Here is a 19,490-nt window from a genome sequence, read left to right on the forward strand (position 1 = left end):
AAAGCTTTTAAAACCCCCTCAGGGAGCACGCCCCTAGTTTAAGAACCCCTGTTATAAATGTTTTAATTATAATAATTAAAAAACACTTTTTGAAAAACGTCCTAAAAAGTTCTACACAGGGGTAACAACCATAAAAAGTTTAAAGAATCTCTGTCCTACATGTAGATCTGAAGCGCCTTTACCTTCAAGCTGGTGTGGAGAATCAACCTACCGTATTTCTCTTTACCGACACTCAAGTAGTGGAAGAAATATTCCTCGAAGACATCAATAATATTTTAAGCAGCGGAGAAGTACCTAATATGTACAAGGTAACTTGTAGATTATCGGTTGTATTTGCCTGTACCAGTGACTAGCTCGTCGGTGGTAGTACTTTTTTATTTCAAAATATTATGTTAAACAAAAGTTTAACAAAATACGCAAACGGCCTTCAACGTAACGAATCCCGTGATATATATGTATAATAATCCGGATTCACAAAACAAACGTAAACTTCATAAGAATACGGCCCGTGTGGTTGCAGTAAACGTTCGATTTGGGTGATCTCCGAACAAATCCTGGTATTGAACGGCGTCCAAGGAAAAAAAATTGTAAAAACAAACATATAATGTAAGTAGCAACTAAGCTTTAACCCGTGACCGTTTAAAAGTGAAAATTGCTTTAAAAATTTGCTACAACGTCGCGTACATTGTAGTAATATCGTGTCCACGTTTCTCTGGTAACGTATAGGGAACCTATACCGGCGGACAAACGAAACAACATATATTTATAGATATAGATTTTATAGACTTTTATCCATTAATGGCAACAAATATTTATTTGATAGCCTGATGAGTTTGAAGAAGTACGTTCTAGTCTGGAAGCCGATGCTAAAAAAGATGGAATCGCTGAAACAAATGACGCCATGTTCCGCTACCTGATTGAACGCGTGCGAAACAACTTACACGTTGCACTTTGTATGAGCCCTGTTGGGGATTCATTCAGGTCACTATACCGCACTAACGTTCAACCCGTATATTCATTAAATCGAACGTCATTTATTTGACGTTTCAATCAAAATTTTTAGTACAAATTTATACGTTTTCTCTAATAAACGTTTACAGAAACCGGATTCGGCAATACCCGGCCTTTGTCAATTGCACGACGATCGATTTATTTACTGAATGGCCACATGACGCTCTGTTGGAGGTTGCTGAAAAATACCTGGAAGGAATGGACCTCGGAAGCGGCGAAGATGTAAAACTATATTTTTACTTCTGTGTAACGTAGTTTATTCACTATTATTTAGAGCAGTGGTTCTCAACCGCCGGTCCGCGGACCGGTGCCGGTCCCCGTCAACTTGCGTGCCGGTCCGCCAAATATATAGCAATGGTATATCTCAATTGAAAAATGCAAGATGTTGAAGGCTTGTCCATCAAATTCAGAACTTCGCCAGCTTCGTAATTTGCAATATTGTCACGTAGCATAGAGTTAATGGTCTACTTTGAAGTGTATTCTACGTCAAAAGTAGGCAACAACTCGTTTAAGTTTAAAACTTTACGACCAGTAGACCAGTTGTAAAAAGTTTAATTGAACCACGTATACCACGTAAGTTATTAAAATGACCGCGACAAATTGCTCATTAAAAAGAAGTTTCCTTTCTTTGCGTTCAAGTTGCATACTTTTGTCGTAATTACATTTTGGGTTGATTTTAACTTTTGAAGGTCCACCGGTCCGCAAAATTTGTTTTGCATTTTTACCGGTCCGTAAGCTAAAAAGGTTAAGAATCACTGATTTAGATAGATTTAAAAAATAGAAGACAAAAAATTGAGTCTGATAAAAAAGAAAAATAATATTCTACATTTAGGTTAACCAACACGTTGCCAAAATCTTCGTCACGATGCATCGTTCAGTAGTAACGTCATCCGAGAAAATGCTGTTTGAGTTGAAACGTCATAACTACGTTACTCCAACCAACTATTTGGAACTTGTATCTGGATACAAATCGTAAGCAATCAGACTCTTTTTTACGGTAGGCTATTTAGGCCAAATTTGAACAGACATTGGCATAAGACGTATGCTGTAGCAAAGAGTAAAGATTACAAGTTTTATAGTATGAAAATCTTGTTGCACATAGTGTAAAAAAAGTATTATTTCAGGGTGTGATTTTCATCAATCTAGTTTGAGATACTATTAACATTCTTTTTATAATTAACATTTTCTTGTAAACCATATCATAAAAATGTGGTGTAAAACTGAATTCGTTACTTGTAAAATAGATCCCTTTAATTGAAATGATATTACATGACAACACAAGCGAATTTAATGTGTTTCACTATTTTTAAATCGCAACAGACTGTTGGCCGAAAAGCGTAAGGAATTGGGAGACCAGGTGTCGAAGCTACGCAATGGTTTGTTTAAAATCGACGACACAAGAGCCAAAGTGGAAGCAATGTCCATTGATCTAGAAACAGCAAAGACTAAGGTAGATCTTACGAATTTGTTAAGTAAAATATTTCTTCAGTTTAAGTATTAGAGACAAATTATTAAATGTGTCGCTAATACTTTCCTGTGTCGTACGCCAATAAATGTAACTAAACTGCTCCTATCCCCTATAAAGCAAGTTTTTTATACCTGCTATAATGAGTGTATTGATTAATTATTATCGAAAGTTACACAAAAGATACTGTTTTACTGATAAAATATGTAAAAATAACAAATTTAACCAAATCGTCAAATCCAAACAAAAGAACCATCCCCATGTTTACGAATTTCACTTACCGGCAACTATAAACAACCTTTCCAAACAATAACCTCATCATATAATTCCTCCAACATATCTTACGTTTTATTATTAACCAACCCTCTCAAGCTGTTCGAAAACATATCAAAACAAATATGTCAACTGACTTATGTAACCTTTTCAATTGTTTCTACTACTTGTCGTCGTATAGGTGGCACAGTTCCAGAAGCAATGTGAGGAATATCTGGTGGTGATTGTGCAACAAAAGAGAGAGGCAGATGAACAGCAGAAGTCGGTTGCGGCTTATAGTGAGAGGATTGCAGCTGAAGAAGTCAAGTGCAAGCAGATGGCCGACAACGCACAACGCGATCTCGATGAAGCATTGCCCGCACTTGAAGAGGCTAAAAAGGTGAGCGTATAGAATATATCATGGCACATTTTCAGATTGTCCACTCACTGCACTGTGCATGTAAAACAAGTCGTTACCTGCAATTTAAGTTCTAGCAAATTAGAAACGTATTCGTTTGTTCAGGCACTGGAAGCGTTAAACAAAAAGGACATCACTGAAATCAAATCCTATGGTCGTCCACCAGCTTTGGTGGAGATGGTTCTCCAAGCTGTCATGATATTAAGGGGTAGTGAGCCAACATGGGCTGAAGCTAAACGACAACTCGGTTTGTTTTTGTCATTTTGTACAAATTGTTTCAAAAGTTTAGATTTCCGTTTAAGCCTGTCGCCGAACAAAATTTATATTTTTACCTTTTTTATTTTACCAGGCGATCAGAACTTTATCAAACAACTGATTAATTTCGACAAAGATCACATGTCGGACAGGGTGTTAAAGAAAATTGGTCAACAGTATTGTGCTCATTCAGAGTTTAAGGTACATAAATCCTGATTATATGATTCACAATGCTTTCCCTTGCAATTTTAATAGTTTTTATATTTATCTTATTGCCTTAGCTTTGATAGCTTTATAACTTGCTTTTGTAGTTTTTAATTTTTTACTGTTTGTATATCTTATTTTTGTTCATTTAACAAGATAAACAATCTTTTGTTATTCTTGTAGCCGGACAACGTTGGCAGAGTTTCTAACGCAGCCCAATCGCTATGCATGTGGGTTCGTGCCATGGAACTCTACGGCAGGATCTACCGCGTGGTGGAACCCAAGAGGCAGCGGTTAGAAGCAGCGTCGGAACAACTGAAGGAGAAACAAGCTTCGTTGGACGAGGCTAAGCGCAAACTAGCTGAAGTCACCGAGAAGATGGAAAACCTTAAAAAAGAATACGAGGATAAGCTTGCACAAAAGGAAAAGCTCAGATTGGAAGCGGAGGAGACCGAACTAAAACTCGGAAGAGCTGGAAAGCTGGTTGCAGGTACGTACGGGTAGCCTAGAATTCATCCTGTTTACATGGCTTGTTTTCTCAACCACTCGAAAATATTTTTGTTTCGCCTCCTTCTTTAATTTTTTTATATTATATTAAATTGATATTGTGTTTAAACAAATTATAGGTTTGGCTGGCGAGAAGATTCGCTGGGAGGCATCAGCAGAGAGTTTAGAGGAGTCAATGAAGTATTTAATCGGGGACTGCTTGGTAGCATCAGCCTTCCTCTCGTACATGGGACCATTTCTTTCGAACTACAGAGATGAAATGGTCGACAAAATATGGCTTAAGCAGGTAGACAAAACATATTCAATAAATAGTTACGCACCAAATAAATTTCCATTTTTCTGGCTTACGTTATGAAGAGGTCAATCTAACAAAGAATAGCGACAAAATAGTCAATAAATCGAATAATAAACAACTACCGCCGACCTATTATTATTTATACAGTTAAATATATTGCAGGTCCTTTTTATGATATATATAGGTAAATTGTGTGAATCATTTCAGTTAAAAGTTTTCTTTTCGCTCAGGTCCACGACCTTAATGTTCCTTGCACGCCGAACTTCACATTTGCAGAGTTTCTTTCGAAACCCACCCAAACAAGGGACTGGAACATTCAAGGTCTTCCATCGGACGCATTTTCCACAGAGAACGGCGTAATTGTGAATCGTGGCAACAGGTACTGGATTTATTCGTGTTGACGAATACATACGAGATAACGCATTTCACAAAATAAAATACCGTTTTTATAGAATTCTACAGTGTAAAGGGATAATACGTTACAACTTCTTTTTGGTACCTAAAAGCTAAAACCAATCGACCAATGTTTTCCAACAAACTACTTATAGATGGCCTTTAATGGTGGACCCACAAGGACAAGCTATCAAATGGATTAAAAATATGGAGGGAAAAAGGGGTCTGAAGATAATTGACCTACAGCAGCATGATTACTTGAGGACACTGGAAAATAGTGTCCAGTTCGGAAGTCCTGTCCTTCTTCAAAATGTCCAGGAGGAACTGGACCCCTCACTCGCTCCTATCCTAAATAAAGCCATCACCAAAGTCGGTACGATTCAATAAACATTTTAGATGTTAAAATCAACTTATATACAAAAAATTATTTCAGTGGTATCATTTTACAATAGTTGTATTCCCAGAGCAGACAGGTAAAGGCACGTGTATGATTTAATTGTGCCGAAAGTCATTTCAGTTTTACCGGTTAGCTAAAAGGTCCCTTCAAATTCATCGAATTGAAAAACATAAAGGCGTTTTTGCAAATAATAATCCATTGATGAATATATAAGGCGCTTAGGACTAGGTATTTTATGTGTTCTAAATGCAACTTCTTCTAAATTAAAATTTTGCCAACTATTTTTTGTTTTGCGCGAATCCATAGGCGCCATTTTTGTAAATGTATAAAACTTGTTTCATTTCACCATTGGCGCGGGAGTTATTTGTTTTATAACGCATTTTGGTCGTCATACCCTAAAATTTCTAACTCTATGCAAAACTCCTGAATCCGCCCTGGTTGTGCCCTGCAAGAGTTTAAAGCTCGTTTTAAAAAATTAATTGAAGCATCGTCCTTGATATGTTATTAGCCTAAAAAAACACTTTTTATTATAACAGTTATTTAATAATATCTTGGGGGCCAAGGCACTGGAAAGTTACAAAAGAGTGAGATAGAACAAAGCTTAAAACCACTCTCTAATCCAGTGTTTCTTAAAGTGGTGAATGGTTCACCCCAGGGTGAATAAAATTTTTGCAGGGGTGAACCAACCAAAAGGGGTGAATAAGGGTGAACGAAAGTTCAGGAGCATCCTATAGTCACTAGTAAACAACTTTCTGAAGTAAATCGACTAAAACCTGTTATTTTTTGGTGTTTTTTGCTTATTGTAATATAGTTAAGTTGGTTTGCACTGAGTGTATGAGTTAGGCCTACCATATGTCGTCTCTTTAAGAAGGATTTGTCCCCTTTTCTTAAGAAAACTGAATGGTCCTCCAAGGACGCTTAAAAATGCCCAAATGTCCTCTTTTTTCGCATTTCGAGTTAGTTGCTAATACTTTTAGCAAGACTTTCAGGCGAGAGGTTGTATTTATTTCCAAAAATACTTAAGCCATGAAAGATGCTGAATTGCTGGTTTAAAAAGGGTTTATAGGGGGGCTCCAAGGAATTCATAGGGCGGGAGGTGAGCTCTAAGTTGATATTTAATTTTTTTGCTATGATTCTAATGGTATCGTTTTCGTTTTAGTTGTACACCACTCCTACAGCGCTGTACAAACTCTGTTTTTGCCAACTTTAACATTAAAACTAACAAAAAAAATTTGCGAATCTTCTGTTATCTAATTTTGTTTGCTTTGTTGAGCACAAAGTCTCTTTGAGTGCCATTCCATGTTTTCATATCATCGAAAGCATAACGGCCCTATTTAATTATAATTTTTCTAACTTATAGATAAACGATAAAAGTCATCCACCGTTGGAACTATTTTTTATCCATATTTTATATAATTGGACAACAGGCTAGCAACAGGGGGACGAAATGTTTTGCGAAAAGCCTCCTGATTTTACAGTTTAGCGCCAATTCAACCAATTAAATCCAAATTTTTTCGCGCTTCGCGCGACCGACAACAAACTACACTATTTTTTTAGGTTGTCTCAGTGATATTTAATTAAAAATTCTTTTTTTCGTAGGGGTGCAAGTCATAGGAAAATTACAAAGGGTGCCGCTGCTAAAAACAGTTGTGGATATGGCACGTATTTCTCAAACGTAACAATTCTATTTTCGTTTTACTTGCAGGCAAAAAAATGTCCTCTTTTTCGGTGCTAAAAATGTGGTAGCCCTAATATAAGTACAACAATTTGGTGACTTTGTTTTGTGCTTTTTTAGCTATATATTCCTGGACTCGAGAAATTATAGATTTACAATGGTAAAACTTAGCTGGAGTTGATCTTAACAAAAATCGAAACACGGTCATTTTGTGCTGTTATATATAGACGAGATAGTTTTATTATATCATAAGACAAGGGTGAATGAAATCTAGAGATAGATGCTAGGGGTGAACGAAACTAAAAAAGTTTAAGAAACACTCTAATCTATCGAGAAAATAAAATTTTCTGTGGCGCCTCTACTCCTTTTATGTCCCTAACATATGTTTATTTGGTCAAATGATCAAACTAGTCCTGGGTAAATGAATGAAATTATTGAAAAAGCTAACAATTAAAAAAAATGTCTGGTGTATTTGTATTTACCGGCTAGTCCGCAGAACAGCTAGCATGGTTTGAAGGCACACCGGTTACTCAGCACTTGTATTAAATCTCACACCTTGGCGCTCTGGCCTTTAAAATGATATTCCACGTTGAGCGGCCCGACAAATCGCTAAAATAACGCAATTGAATGACTATTAATATATTTGTTTTAGCTATTGTTATGACAACATTATTGGATATGGCATATTTAATGTGCACAGGTGGTCGCCTTCTTATAAAGTTGGGCGACAAAGAGGTTGAATACAACACTGATTTCAAATTCTACATCACCACAAAGCTCTCCAATCCCCATTACCCACCTGAGATTTCCACCAAGACAAGTATTGTTAACTTTGCGGTGAAGGAGCAAGGTTTGGAAGCGCAACTTCTAGGAACAGTTGTAAGGAAAGAACGGCCCGAGTTGGAGGAACAAGTAAGTTGGTTTTGTTTCACATCTTAACCAGGTTTGCTTTAAAGCAGGGGCCGGCAAACCGTTCGATGAGGCAAAATATTATAGCCCATGGCTTACAATTAAGTTAATAAAAAACTTAACAGCCCAAATCATCGTATGGGCAGTTAACTTCAACTCAAAATTGCATACAATGTGGTGTATACCCTTCATGTTTTACAATATAAACATACGGGCAAGACAGGCGGACTAAATGATTTTGGAACACTTTCGTCCACCATATCCGGTTCGACGTTGTTAAATTGCTTTTGTTTCTGAAAAAGGTTTCAACAATGCCTCAGATATGATTTTATAGGAGTATACTTTTTGATAAATGTGTGTTACAACAGTAAAATGTTTTGAACTGTACCCTAATCTATTGCATGTTTTTAATGTAAGCGATATGTAATTATATCAAGTATTTTTGGACTATGATCAATACTCCTACAATACCTTTAGGCGAAATTCGTACTAAAATATCTAGCTGAAACAATTAAGAAAAGTAAGGATCTCCCGCGGACAATAAAATGTAAAAGAAAGATTCTTGTCTTCTTATTTTGCCCAGGGCTTGTTTTTGTCCCGTTTTAATTCTTTCCATTAATGATAGCTCTGCGACACCGTTTGATAACACGCTTATCAGTTGCGTGTTTTCTCTCTTTCTTTCCGTTTTTTTCACATTGTCGTTTGATGCCATTCCCTCGTTGCTGCTTTTGCATCTGACATCTGCAGGTGTTTAATGATTTTAGACCTATACGCTCCTACCATTTATTTTATGTATTTTACTTTTTAATTACTAATATTGGCATTTTTACATGTTTGTATTTGTACAGAAACTGACGATGCCTTATAGGCGTAATATATATTTCTGAAAGATTTGCGATCTATGAGAGTCGCGGCGCACGAAAACAAATTTACACGTTTGAAGTATACGCGGTACACTATCTATGCGATTGTCTGTGGCGTGATGTCGCAATGGCGCGAACGTTCTCCATTGATTTCCGGAAATTGGACAGGAATGCTGTTACTTCCGCTGGGGTTGTAGAGGTGCTGTGGACGGTGGTGAGAAAAACTCCCCTGGTAACCGCAGTGTCGTGCCGTACACCAGCTCTGCGGCAGAACAACCGAGGTCTTCTTTTGGGGCCGTGCGAATGCCGAGCATGACTGCCGGAAGTTGATCTACCCAGTGGTTGTTGTCTAATCGGGCTTTGAGTGCTGCTTTCATTTTCCGGTGGAGCCTTTCTACTATTCCATTGGATTGCGGGTGGTAAGCGGTGGTTCTTTGACGATGGGAACCTAAGAGGGAGTTTAGGTTTGCCCATTGGTTGGACTCAAATTGACGGCCTCTGTCGGAAGTTATGGACTGTGGCGTACCGAAACGAGAACCCACGACAGCAAAGTCCTGGCACATGACTCTGACGTAGCATCCACCGTCGGGATCGCCTCCGGCCACCTTGGAAAACGATCTATAGAAGTAAATATGTAAGAGTAACCCTGCGACATCTGAAGCGATCCGACGATGTCCACATGAATTTCTGCAAATCTTTTGTCGGGGAGCGAAAATGAACCAAGCTGTGACAATGTATGACGGTGGATTTTGGCCCGCTAGCATTGTAAACACGTGCGAGCCCACAGCCCAACATCTTTATTTAAGCTATGCCAAATGAAACGATCAGAGACTAGTTTACGAGACGCACGAATACCTGGATGTGAAAGGTTGTGTAGTACGTCAAAGACAACACGCCTAAATGCTAGTGGCACAACGGGTCTGGGGTAACCTTTAAAAACGTCGCATAAAATAGTATCACTAGTTCCAAGGAGCGGAAGGTCCTGGAATTTAAGTGATGTTACAGCTGTTCGGTATGCACGAATGTCACGATTACCTTTCTGTGCTGCAGCCAACGCGGCAAAATCTATTGCAGAAGACATCGTTGAATTTATAGCAACGCGAGATAACGCATCTGCGGCAGCATTGTGAGTGCCCTTAATATGTCGAATATCCGTTGTAAACTCTGAAATGAAAGACAAGTGACGAACCTGGCGGGGAGAAAGTTGTACAGTCGTTGTTCCATATGAAATCGTTGGTTTGCCCACCCAGGGCAAGGTGGAGTGGATGGAGAATTGTTGCTGCTCCTGGGATTAATCTAAGGTGAAAGTTAAGGAGTCCAAAATACTCACGAAGGCCTTTCTTGGATGTCGGTTGCGGGAAATTCTTAACAGCTTCAACTCTTCCGGCAAGTGGCGCGATTCCTTTAGTTTAAATGCGGTGTCCTAGAAATTCAAGTTCTGAAGTACCGAACTCGCACTTGTTTGGATTCAGGACAATACCGAACTTCGCAACCCTTTGAAACAATTGACGCAAGTGCCGTCGGTGTGCAGTTTTGGTCGGAATGAATACAAGAATGTCATCTAGATATACTAAGATAAAATCAAGCCCTCATACCTCATCCATGAAACGTTGGAATGTCTGGGCTGCATTGCACAACCCGAATGGCATACGTGTGGGATATCGATCAGGAATAGTTCGATTGTTTAGATTCCTATAATCGCCACATGGCCTCCATTCTCCGGACTTTTTGCAAGCCATGTGCAAGGGCGAAGCCCATGTACTAGAACTAGACGAACGGCGCACAATTCCTAAGTCTAGAAGGTTTTGAAATTCTGCCTTAGCGATTTTCATTTTTTCAGGAGAGAGGCGACGTGCCTTTGGATGTACTTGAGGGCCGTTAGTTACGATGTGACGCCTAATATTGTGTTTCAAAGAAACGTCATTGTACACCGCGCTTTGAATAGAAGGAAACTCTTTAAACAGTGTTTCAAATTCATTTGTGGCATGGGTTAATGCTACCAAACCATAAGAAAATGAGCGGGAAACACCAGCGGAAATACAGTTAAATGTTTTAGCATCAATAAGTCGATTGCGCCGAGAATCGGTTGCGTGACTTCGGCTATAATAAAAGACCATACATACTTTTTGCTGAGCCCGATGTCTAGGTTGATCGACCGCGTACCAAATGTTGCGATGGTGCTTCCGTTTGCTGCAACGAGCTCCAGCTTTCTTTTGCAACTGTTGCGATCCATTCTTGTGGCAGGAACAACACAAATCGCAGCACCGGAGTCCACGAGGTACCTTTGTCCATTGGTGCGGTCATTAACGTGGAGAAGGCGGCGAGAACAACCAGCGGCACTAGCCGCCATTAGTGGCTGGTTGAGGCGTTTCCCATGTACTCGCAGGGAGAAACGCACTTTTGTGCTTTAGGACCGAATCGCCTGTGGTACCAGCACAGTCGTTGAGCGTCGTGCAGGTTCCTTGTTTGCGACGTATTGCGTTTCAGGATTGCAATTTCTTTTTGCAGTTGAATGACTTGAGCCAAAATGGGTGACGCGAAAGCAAGTTTTTCGAATCTTCTTCGCCCATAAGATGCTGCATTTCTCGCAACATTTCTGAAGGCTCGCGATCGCCCAAGTCTTCATGTCTAAGAAGTTGCTGTAAGCGTTGATGCTTGGTCATCGAAACCCTACTGATGAGTGCGTATTTTAACTGCGCGTAAGGATCCGCGTCATCTGGGTTTTTAATAATATCTCGTACAACGGGCGATTTCGGGTGACATTGCTGCTACCACATGATTGTACTTTTTTTTCGATAGCGTCACGCCTTTCACACTGAATTGTGCTTCCACTTGTAAAACACACAGTTCGGCGTCTTGTGGCCAGAATGGCGGAATTTTAACAGCAACGGCTGCGACATTTGCTTCGTCCATCATAGAATTAAGTGTGAAGTGCGTTGAACATGAGCAGTGCGTTGAACATGAGCCATACAACCTAGCAATATGTTTTAAACTCTGCACTTACTTTGTCAGTTGCCGGGGTCACCATTAGTAGGAGCAAGAGAAGTGTACACGTCCGCTTGTATTTTCGAATGACCGAGCGGGGGCGAATGACCGCACCATCACGATAGAATAGGCGTGTCGCCTGTAGCATGTCGCGTAACACACATAATAAAAGGATACGCTACAGGCCCAATACAGGATAAATTACCAGTGATGTTAGAGGTATTTATACTGTAAACCTGTTTTTTCTCCTTTTGTGTCCAAAGCAATCATATAAAATTTAACAAAATACTGTGTCTAATATTTAAAAATCGTTTTGCCGTGGTCCTAGTCATCACTCAGCTTTGTTTTTGCAGAAAGATTCTTTAGTGATAAAGATCGCTTCCGGGAAGAAGAAACTCCAAGAGCTCGAGGATGAAATCCTCCGACTGCTCAACGAAGCTCAAGGATCACTTTTAGATGACGAACAGCTCGTTAATACCCTTCACACATCAAAGATTACTTCCGCAGAGGTCGGAGAGCAACTTCAAATCTCGGAACAAACTGAGATTAAGATTGACGCTGCAAGAGAGGTTTGTAGAATAGATTTAACATGTTAGATCCAAATGATTTTAAATATTAAGAATAATGCTTAATCTAAGCAAAGTTATAGACAGTTTACGTTTATTAATGACTAACAAAACCAAGCCTCTCATTCCAAAGTAATAGATTTTCTCAAATTGGTAGAGTAAGTTTTTTCTAAAGCAAAATGGAACCAGGGCACATTCTCAGACTGGCTGTTGCTCAACAAAACATGTTTAAATTTAAAGGAAGCAAACGGTGCCAGTGTGGCGAAATATATATTTAAATAAAAGAGGACATCTGATTTTAGCTTTGTTCATGTTATTAGGATTCAGACTTATTTATCTATGCGTTGTACATCACCGACCCTTTCTTATGTAATCCAGGGCTATCGTCCTTGTGCGCAACGTGCTTCTATACTCTTCTTCGTGTTGAACGATATGGGAAGGATTGACCCTATGTACCAGTTTTCACTTGATTCATTCATCGACCTCTTCAACCAATCGATTGACAAAAGCCAGAAGAGTTCCAAGTTGGAGGAACGCATCACCAACTTAAACGAGTACCATACCTATGCTGTTTACAGGTAAATACGTTAAAACACAATGGTCTATATACGCTTGCATACAAATCCAGTTTGCTGAGAAACAACTAAAATTTATTACAGTCGCCTTTGTTTTTAGTTTGTTGTAAATGCTTTTTATTTTTTATTTTTGAAGTGTCAAGTAATTTGTTTGTTAGGAATGTTTCATTTTATGAGAATGCTTTGTACTATTAAAGTGAATATATGTTTAGAATTTGGGGCTTAAAATCGGGACGCTTCCAAACGTAACAATGACGTAACACTTACATTCACTTTTAAGTTTTATCGCAAGGAGATAAAAATGTACATCAGGTAACACTCTTTATTAAGTTAGCAAAACAGACCAATCACAGCAAACTCATGTTCGTGTAAACACAGTATGGAAAATACTGGCTCACGCAAAAGCGGGACATTTGAGGATTCATCGGGACACCGTGACATAGCAATAAAAATCAGGACTGCCCGCCTAAACAGATATTTTGGTAAAACTAATTATGCTGTACTTCTAGATATACCTGTCGGGGGTTGTTCGAGAAGCACAAAATGCTCTTTAGCTTCCAAATGTGCGCAAAGATTCTAGAATCTGCATCCAAAATTAACATGGATGAATACAACTTTTTCCTACGCGGAGGCGTGGTAAGCTTAATGGTTATTACCAAATTCAGCCAACAATTTATCTAGCGTCATACTAGCTTTAACTTTCCAGTGCTAATTTACCAGAACTAATTCCTTACAATAATAATATAGGTACTCGACCGTGAAGGTCAGATGGATAATCCTTGTCCAAATTGGCTTGCCGATTCCTGTTGGGATAACATCACAGAACTTGATAAGTTGACTAACTTCCATGGCATTATGACGTCCTTTGAACAATACCCACGTGACTGGAACGTGTGGTTTACAAGTGCAGAGCCTGAAACAGCTCCATTGCCAGGTAAAAGCCTTTAAATATGTTTATCTCTCAACAAAATTCATGTGACTTACAAATTAAAATCAACTTAACTGTATTTATAGTGGAACGAAATACTGTAGCCTACGTCTTTTAGATTTTACCAACAAAAAAATTGTTGTAGCGTATTAAGTAGAATAACCGTGTTGTGATACGTATTAAGAAGAGTCCAGAGGAAACGATACATATTTTACAATAACCGTCTTATGATAGAACAGCTGTTTTAGTATGCGTTGTAACAAGTTGTTTTAGTGTGTGTAACAATAAACGAGTAGTTAAAGTTTAAGATAATCACAACTCATTAAACATTATCTTACTGACATAGAACACATTACAACCGCCAAATATACGCCAATAGAAGCTAATGTTATTAAGTATGCGTATAACTATAGCTTGCAGTAAACAAAATCTCCGTATTGCTCAATGTTTTAACAATGTATTATACCGTAAGGCAGACGATAACGTTATTAAGAGGCCTACACCGGCATGCTTGTCGTTTTATTCCACTTATAGTCTTGTTAGATAAATAATGTGATTAAACCGCGAAATATTGTGCTTTCAGCGTCTCTGCTAAAATAAGCAAAAATTATTCCAATTTGACCTCGCCTAATGTAATACAATCCAATATTTATTTTGAAGAGTATATTTCTGATTCATTTCTCTGTGGTACTATCTGTTTTTTGAAAAAGAAAAAGTGGAGCGGGATAAATCAAACGAGCCCAAAATACACTCACAGGCTTTTATAGATATAAGTAAAATCAGACACTACTTAATTTGGAAATAAATATGATATTTGATCAACCGCTGGAAATACATATTTGGGCCCACGCTATTACGAGAATCACTCTCGGGGAGCTATAATAGTAGATTTCTTCTGTACGAACAGGCGAGTGGGAGAACTCGTGTAATGAGCTTCAGCGGATGGTGATCGTTCGCTCGCTGCGTTCGGATCGTGTCTCCTTCTGTTCCACAAGTTTCATCGTCAACAACTTGGGATCAAAGTTCGTTGAGCCGCCTGTGCTCGACATGAGACAAGTGGTCGATGACAGCACCACGAGGTCGCCGCTGATCTTTGTACTTTCGCCTGGCGTGGTATGTTCAGTGCTTAACACCTTATTTGTTTCGCAAAACGGTAAAACACAAGCTTAGAGCGGTACCTAGATGGCTCATACACATATTAACGCCACAGCTTCTAATTTTTCAAGGAAAGCAGATGAATTCTGGTTAACACTTTTCTTTTTGTTTCTTCGGTTACTAACATTGCGATTTATAATTAAAATAAGCGGTAACCATCCCATACTGAGGTCTTGATCAGTGTGCAGATGTTTTACCACATATAGAAAACAATGCTTATTAACTGCTGTCTTTTTGTGTCTATTTTTATTCGAAATTGTTCCAGCTCATCTGGCCTATAGGGAAAGCCACATTTTTGGATTTTCAAAATGTTTGCCTGCATCATTCTATCTTAGTTCCCAACCCATTATTTCATATTCTCAAAATTGTTGTATTTATTTTGTTGATCCAATACTGGCTGTGCTAAAAGATATGGCCTTTTACATAAAGTCACTTTTCTGCTCATTAAAGCGTACGGTAACGGAAAAAGTAAAGTTTGATATAATGTAAGTTTCTTTCATTTTCTCTGTGATATGATTTCTAATGAGGTACATGCAATAAGTTATAAACAAACGACAATGCGTGTTCGTTTGAAGTTACAGTTCAATTTGTTGTTTATTACAGCATAATTTACGAAATCATTTAGGCGAACCAATATAAATTATTTAGCTTTTATACGAAAACCTTTTATTTCGATTTTGCTGCAAATTGTCTTTATTTGAATATGTATTTAGCGCAAGTATATTTATGACGTAGTTAGACCTAATCTCCCAGACCCTTAGAGGACAAAAAAGACAAAAAAATTGCAGTTAAATTGTTTCTACAAAGTTGGCAAAAATATATAGTTTGCTGGCGTAAGTGCAAAATAGTATTGCTATAAACTTGAGCTTCCTAACTACAAGGTAGTAACACCAAATGCAAGGGCAACTTCAATGTCAGCGCATCGCGTGTTTAATAACCTTTGACATTAAGTCATATAGAAACTTACACATATAGCTTAGTCATATAACACTAACCCTTAAATGTGTATCGTTAGTAGGAATTGTTTGTCTTTTTTTTAGCAATTAGACCACTTACCATAACCACAGCATGTAAAAGCAACCACATTTTGTATTTCAGGACCCAACTAGCTCTTTGCTGCAGCTTGCTGAGCAGTGCCAGATGTCACATCGGTTCCATGCACTTTCGCTCGGTCAAGGACAAGCTCCAATTGCAACAAGGTGAACTCTTCTGACATTCACTAGAACGCAAATAATACAATCTCCATTTGAAATTCCGAATAAACAATGCGGACATTTAACGTTATGCGCCAGCGACTTTCAGGTGTCGTTTGCTGCAACAATTATAATCAGATTATTTTAAATGCCAGGATGATAAAGGAGGGAGTAAAGGAAGGAAACTGGGTGTTTCTTGCCAATTGCCACTTGTCTCTGAGCTGGATGCCTCAACTCGACAAATTGGTCGAGCAACTTCAAGTACGTCATAGTTTGCAATACGATAAAATCTTGAATATTTTTCCACATACCAGTACTTTTACTAAATGTACTTATAAAGTTTACAAGATAAAAACGAGGCAATTTTCGCCTATTTGACATTTTAATATAAAATAGTATAAAATAAAGTCAACTTTAATCAACGATGTTGGTCCACAGGTGGAGGAGCCCAGTCCGGATTTTCGTCTCTGGCTTAGCTCCTCCCCACATCCGGATTTCCCTGTCTCTATCCTTCAAGTTGGAATTAAAATGACAACTGAACCTCCTAAAGTATGTTTAAAATGTATTAAATTGCATGGGTTAATACATATTAACTATTGTTCGTGACTAACCCGACAATAGATACGTGCAGAAATAACAGAAAATTCTCCTATCGAGCCCCCTAGCCAACAGGTGCCATGCGCTTGTAATGTGCGAATGTGGTATTTTTAAAAGTGAAGCAAACACTAACCACGACTATTTTTTAATTAGAATATCCGAAAACTATGTTGCATATATGTTATCTTTGTATCAGTAAACCTACGTAGATTGTAAACCAAATATAATTAAATATAATATGGTAGCACATAAAATGGCCGACGGAATTTGTTAAATACATAAAATGATTAACATACGGCGTGGATTACCATTAATAACTTATAATTTACAGGGTTTGAAGGCGAATATGAAGCGTCTTTATAACCTGATAACTGATCAGCAGTTCACTCGATGCACAAAAACATCAAAATACAGGAAGTTGCTTTTTGCTCTATGTTTCTTCCACTCTCTTCTCATTGAGCGCAAAAAGTTTCTCATGCTTGGATGGAATATTATCTATGGATTCAATGACTCAGATTTTGAGGTATTGGCATTCTTTTCAAGAAGCCTGCCTATCTTGTACAAATTATTTTATTATTTTTTCGAAGGCGCAAAACAAGCGACTAGAATTTAGAAGTTTAATGCGAATTACGTTACAATTTAGTATGTAATAAAAAATGTAATTCATTATTGTACAAAATATGTCCCCAACTTAGTGCTTTTGAATTTACTGTTCACGGGCCCTGGGTGTCCGAAAGCAAATATACGGGGATACAGGCGACACCCATTAAATCCAATAACCCATAAATAATAATCACATTATTTTGGCAATTACAAGCAGTGCTGCGAAGTCGGTTAAAAATAACCCGAGTCCAACTCCGGCCAAATGTGCGATATCGTCGAGTCCCGAGTCCAGCTACCACTCTACAGCCTGTATTTAACCCATTTACTATACTAAAATAAAAGTGGATTTTTAGCAATACACCTATAATTCGTCGACTCGCATAATATGGTTGGAAAATACTCCACCATATGTTATTCCATCTTTTCAATTCACGGTTTGCGGATATATCTATTTCAAAGTTTCGTATGGCAAATGCGCAAGTCGGACTCGGGACTCGGGTAGTATTACGTGGAGTCCCGTTCCGACTCCAGCAAAACAAACTGACTCCGCAAAGTCCCTAGTCCTACTCCGCAGCTATGATTAATAATATCATTCGATAGGTTGTGTGAAATTACAAGGTGTATATATTTTTTTAATTTTCTATATTAGTAAAATTGATTACCCCCTCCTTATTTATAAAAGCAAAGGATGTAGGCCCGCTAAAAAGTTTAAATACGGGGATCTAATCTTTTCTTGATAGTAGTAAGACAATGTTTAGAAAGTCAATAAGCAAAGCTAATTTTTCATTTCCGAATATTGTACTTCGGTTTTTACAGGTGTCAGAAAATCTTCTTTCGATCTATTTGGACGAGTATGACGAAACGCCATGGGACGCATTAAAGTATCTTATAGCCGGAGTCAACTACGGTGGTCACGTCACAGACGATTTTGATCGTCGCTTGTTGCATAGTTACATCAACACAACGTTCAACAACGATGCTGTGGTCACCACATTCTATAAGTATGTATTTGTATAGCAAGTGATAAGTTTGGTGATTCGTTTCAATAGACACCAATCACACCAAAACTAATATGATTTTCATTGTTTAATTTGTAATGGGTGGCTTTGCGCTATATTTTGTCATGCCTATTTTTTTTGGCAACTCGTTCACGTTTCTGGATATGACTTGAAGATAATACATTAATTCCACGTAAACTTGTGCGTACCTAACTTAAACTAAACAAAGGATGTTTTTCGTAAGGTTGGTCATTTTAAATTGTCATTATACCTATTTCTACTAGATAAGTCTATTTAATAAAATAAACTCTGTCATTCATTAAAAACGAGCGGAATGGTACATTCTAATCTCACTCGTCTAATGCGGAAAAAATAAAATGATTTAATGTTGATTTTAATTTTGTATTTAAGTAGTAAAATAAATCTTGTTGTCCAAGTCTAGTTACAACAACTTGCTACCATTGTTATCCAACCAAAAATGAAAATACTGTTTATAGGATGTCGACGATGGACACATACTACATTCCGCGAGACGGCAACCTGTCCACATACAAAGAATACATAAGCATGCTGCCAAACGTGGACAATCCAGAGGCTTTCGGCCAACATCCCAACGCCGATATCGCCTCACAGATCACCGAAGCGAGGATGCTCTTTGAAACTTTACTTTCACTACAACCTAAGATCGCCACCAAAACCGGCGTTAGCCAGGAGGAAAAGGTTTGTTAACAGTTAAAATTAAATAGAGTCAATCTCAATTTAAGAACGTCCTGTTAATTTGCACTTGAACATAATGACAACCATTTACACCAAGGTGCTGGATTTGGCCGCAAATGTTCTGAAAACGATACCTGAAACAATCGACTACGAAGGCACCGCAAAAATTTTGTCTGACGAACCGAATCCGCTCAACGTTGTTTTGCTACAGGTTTCTTACCGAAGAATGTGGAAAATCGTTTTACATTATAATGAAAAAACATTTTTTGTTTTGTAGAAAATAGAATTTTATAATGCCAATAAAATGACACTCGAGTTGACGAAGTTGCTCATAAAAGTTGCCAGTTTCCTAGCTCATATGCGCTGTGTTACAGGAAATTGAAAGATATAATTTCCTGCTGGTAGTTATGCGCTCATCGCTGATCGACCTCGAGAAGGGTATCCAAGGTTTGGTGCTCATGTCAGCTGAACTCGAAGAAACATTCCAATGCATATTCGAGGGACGAGTGCCATCCATGTGGGAAAAGGT

General features: G+C 38.2%; 1 protein-coding gene across 2 annotated transcripts in view; it reads left to right on the plus strand.

Moving 5' to 3' along the window:
• The window catches only part of LOC146148550 (dynein axonemal heavy chain 2-like), a 45,574-nt gene that overhangs the window by 25,040 nt on the left and 1,044 nt on the right, over nucleotides 1-19,490 (plus strand). For both annotated transcript variants that reach the window (XM_083387651.1, XM_083387652.1), the window contains 26 exons: nucleotides 166-308; nucleotides 824-981; nucleotides 1,101-1,233; nucleotides 1,844-1,983; nucleotides 2,332-2,461; nucleotides 2,931-3,128; nucleotides 3,252-3,393; nucleotides 3,496-3,602; nucleotides 3,789-4,095; nucleotides 4,232-4,398; nucleotides 4,638-4,786; nucleotides 4,956-5,173; nucleotides 7,573-7,784; nucleotides 11,983-12,198; nucleotides 12,574-12,773; nucleotides 13,280-13,406; nucleotides 13,518-13,704; nucleotides 14,606-14,811; nucleotides 15,952-16,052; nucleotides 16,202-16,307; nucleotides 16,485-16,595; nucleotides 16,975-17,166; nucleotides 18,063-18,247; nucleotides 18,742-18,964; nucleotides 19,059-19,172; nucleotides 19,336-19,488. In XM_083387651.1, the coding sequence (XP_083243777.1) occupies nucleotides 166-308; nucleotides 824-981; nucleotides 1,101-1,233; nucleotides 1,844-1,983; nucleotides 2,332-2,461; nucleotides 2,931-3,128; nucleotides 3,252-3,393; nucleotides 3,496-3,602; nucleotides 3,789-4,095; nucleotides 4,232-4,398; nucleotides 4,638-4,786; nucleotides 4,956-5,173; nucleotides 7,573-7,784; nucleotides 11,983-12,198; nucleotides 12,574-12,773; nucleotides 13,280-13,406; nucleotides 13,518-13,704; nucleotides 14,606-14,811; nucleotides 15,952-16,052; nucleotides 16,202-16,307; nucleotides 16,485-16,595; nucleotides 16,975-17,166; nucleotides 18,063-18,247; nucleotides 18,742-18,964; nucleotides 19,059-19,172; nucleotides 19,336-19,488 (4,325 nt within the window). The remainder of the gene's footprint in view (nucleotides 1-165; nucleotides 309-823; nucleotides 982-1,100; nucleotides 1,234-1,843; nucleotides 1,984-2,331; nucleotides 2,462-2,930; nucleotides 3,129-3,251; nucleotides 3,394-3,495; nucleotides 3,603-3,788; nucleotides 4,096-4,231; nucleotides 4,399-4,637; nucleotides 4,787-4,955; nucleotides 5,174-7,572; nucleotides 7,785-11,982; nucleotides 12,199-12,573; nucleotides 12,774-13,279; nucleotides 13,407-13,517; nucleotides 13,705-14,605; nucleotides 14,812-15,951; nucleotides 16,053-16,201; nucleotides 16,308-16,484; nucleotides 16,596-16,974; nucleotides 17,167-18,062; nucleotides 18,248-18,741; nucleotides 18,965-19,058; nucleotides 19,173-19,335; nucleotides 19,489-19,490) is intronic.

The sequence above is a fragment of the Ascidiella aspersa genome, chromosome 4, assembly GCF_963924565.1.
Source record: "Ascidiella aspersa chromosome 4, kaAscAspe10.2, whole genome shotgun sequence".
Classification (NCBI taxonomy): Eukaryota; Metazoa; Chordata; class Ascidiacea; order Phlebobranchia; family Ascidiidae; genus Ascidiella; species Ascidiella aspersa.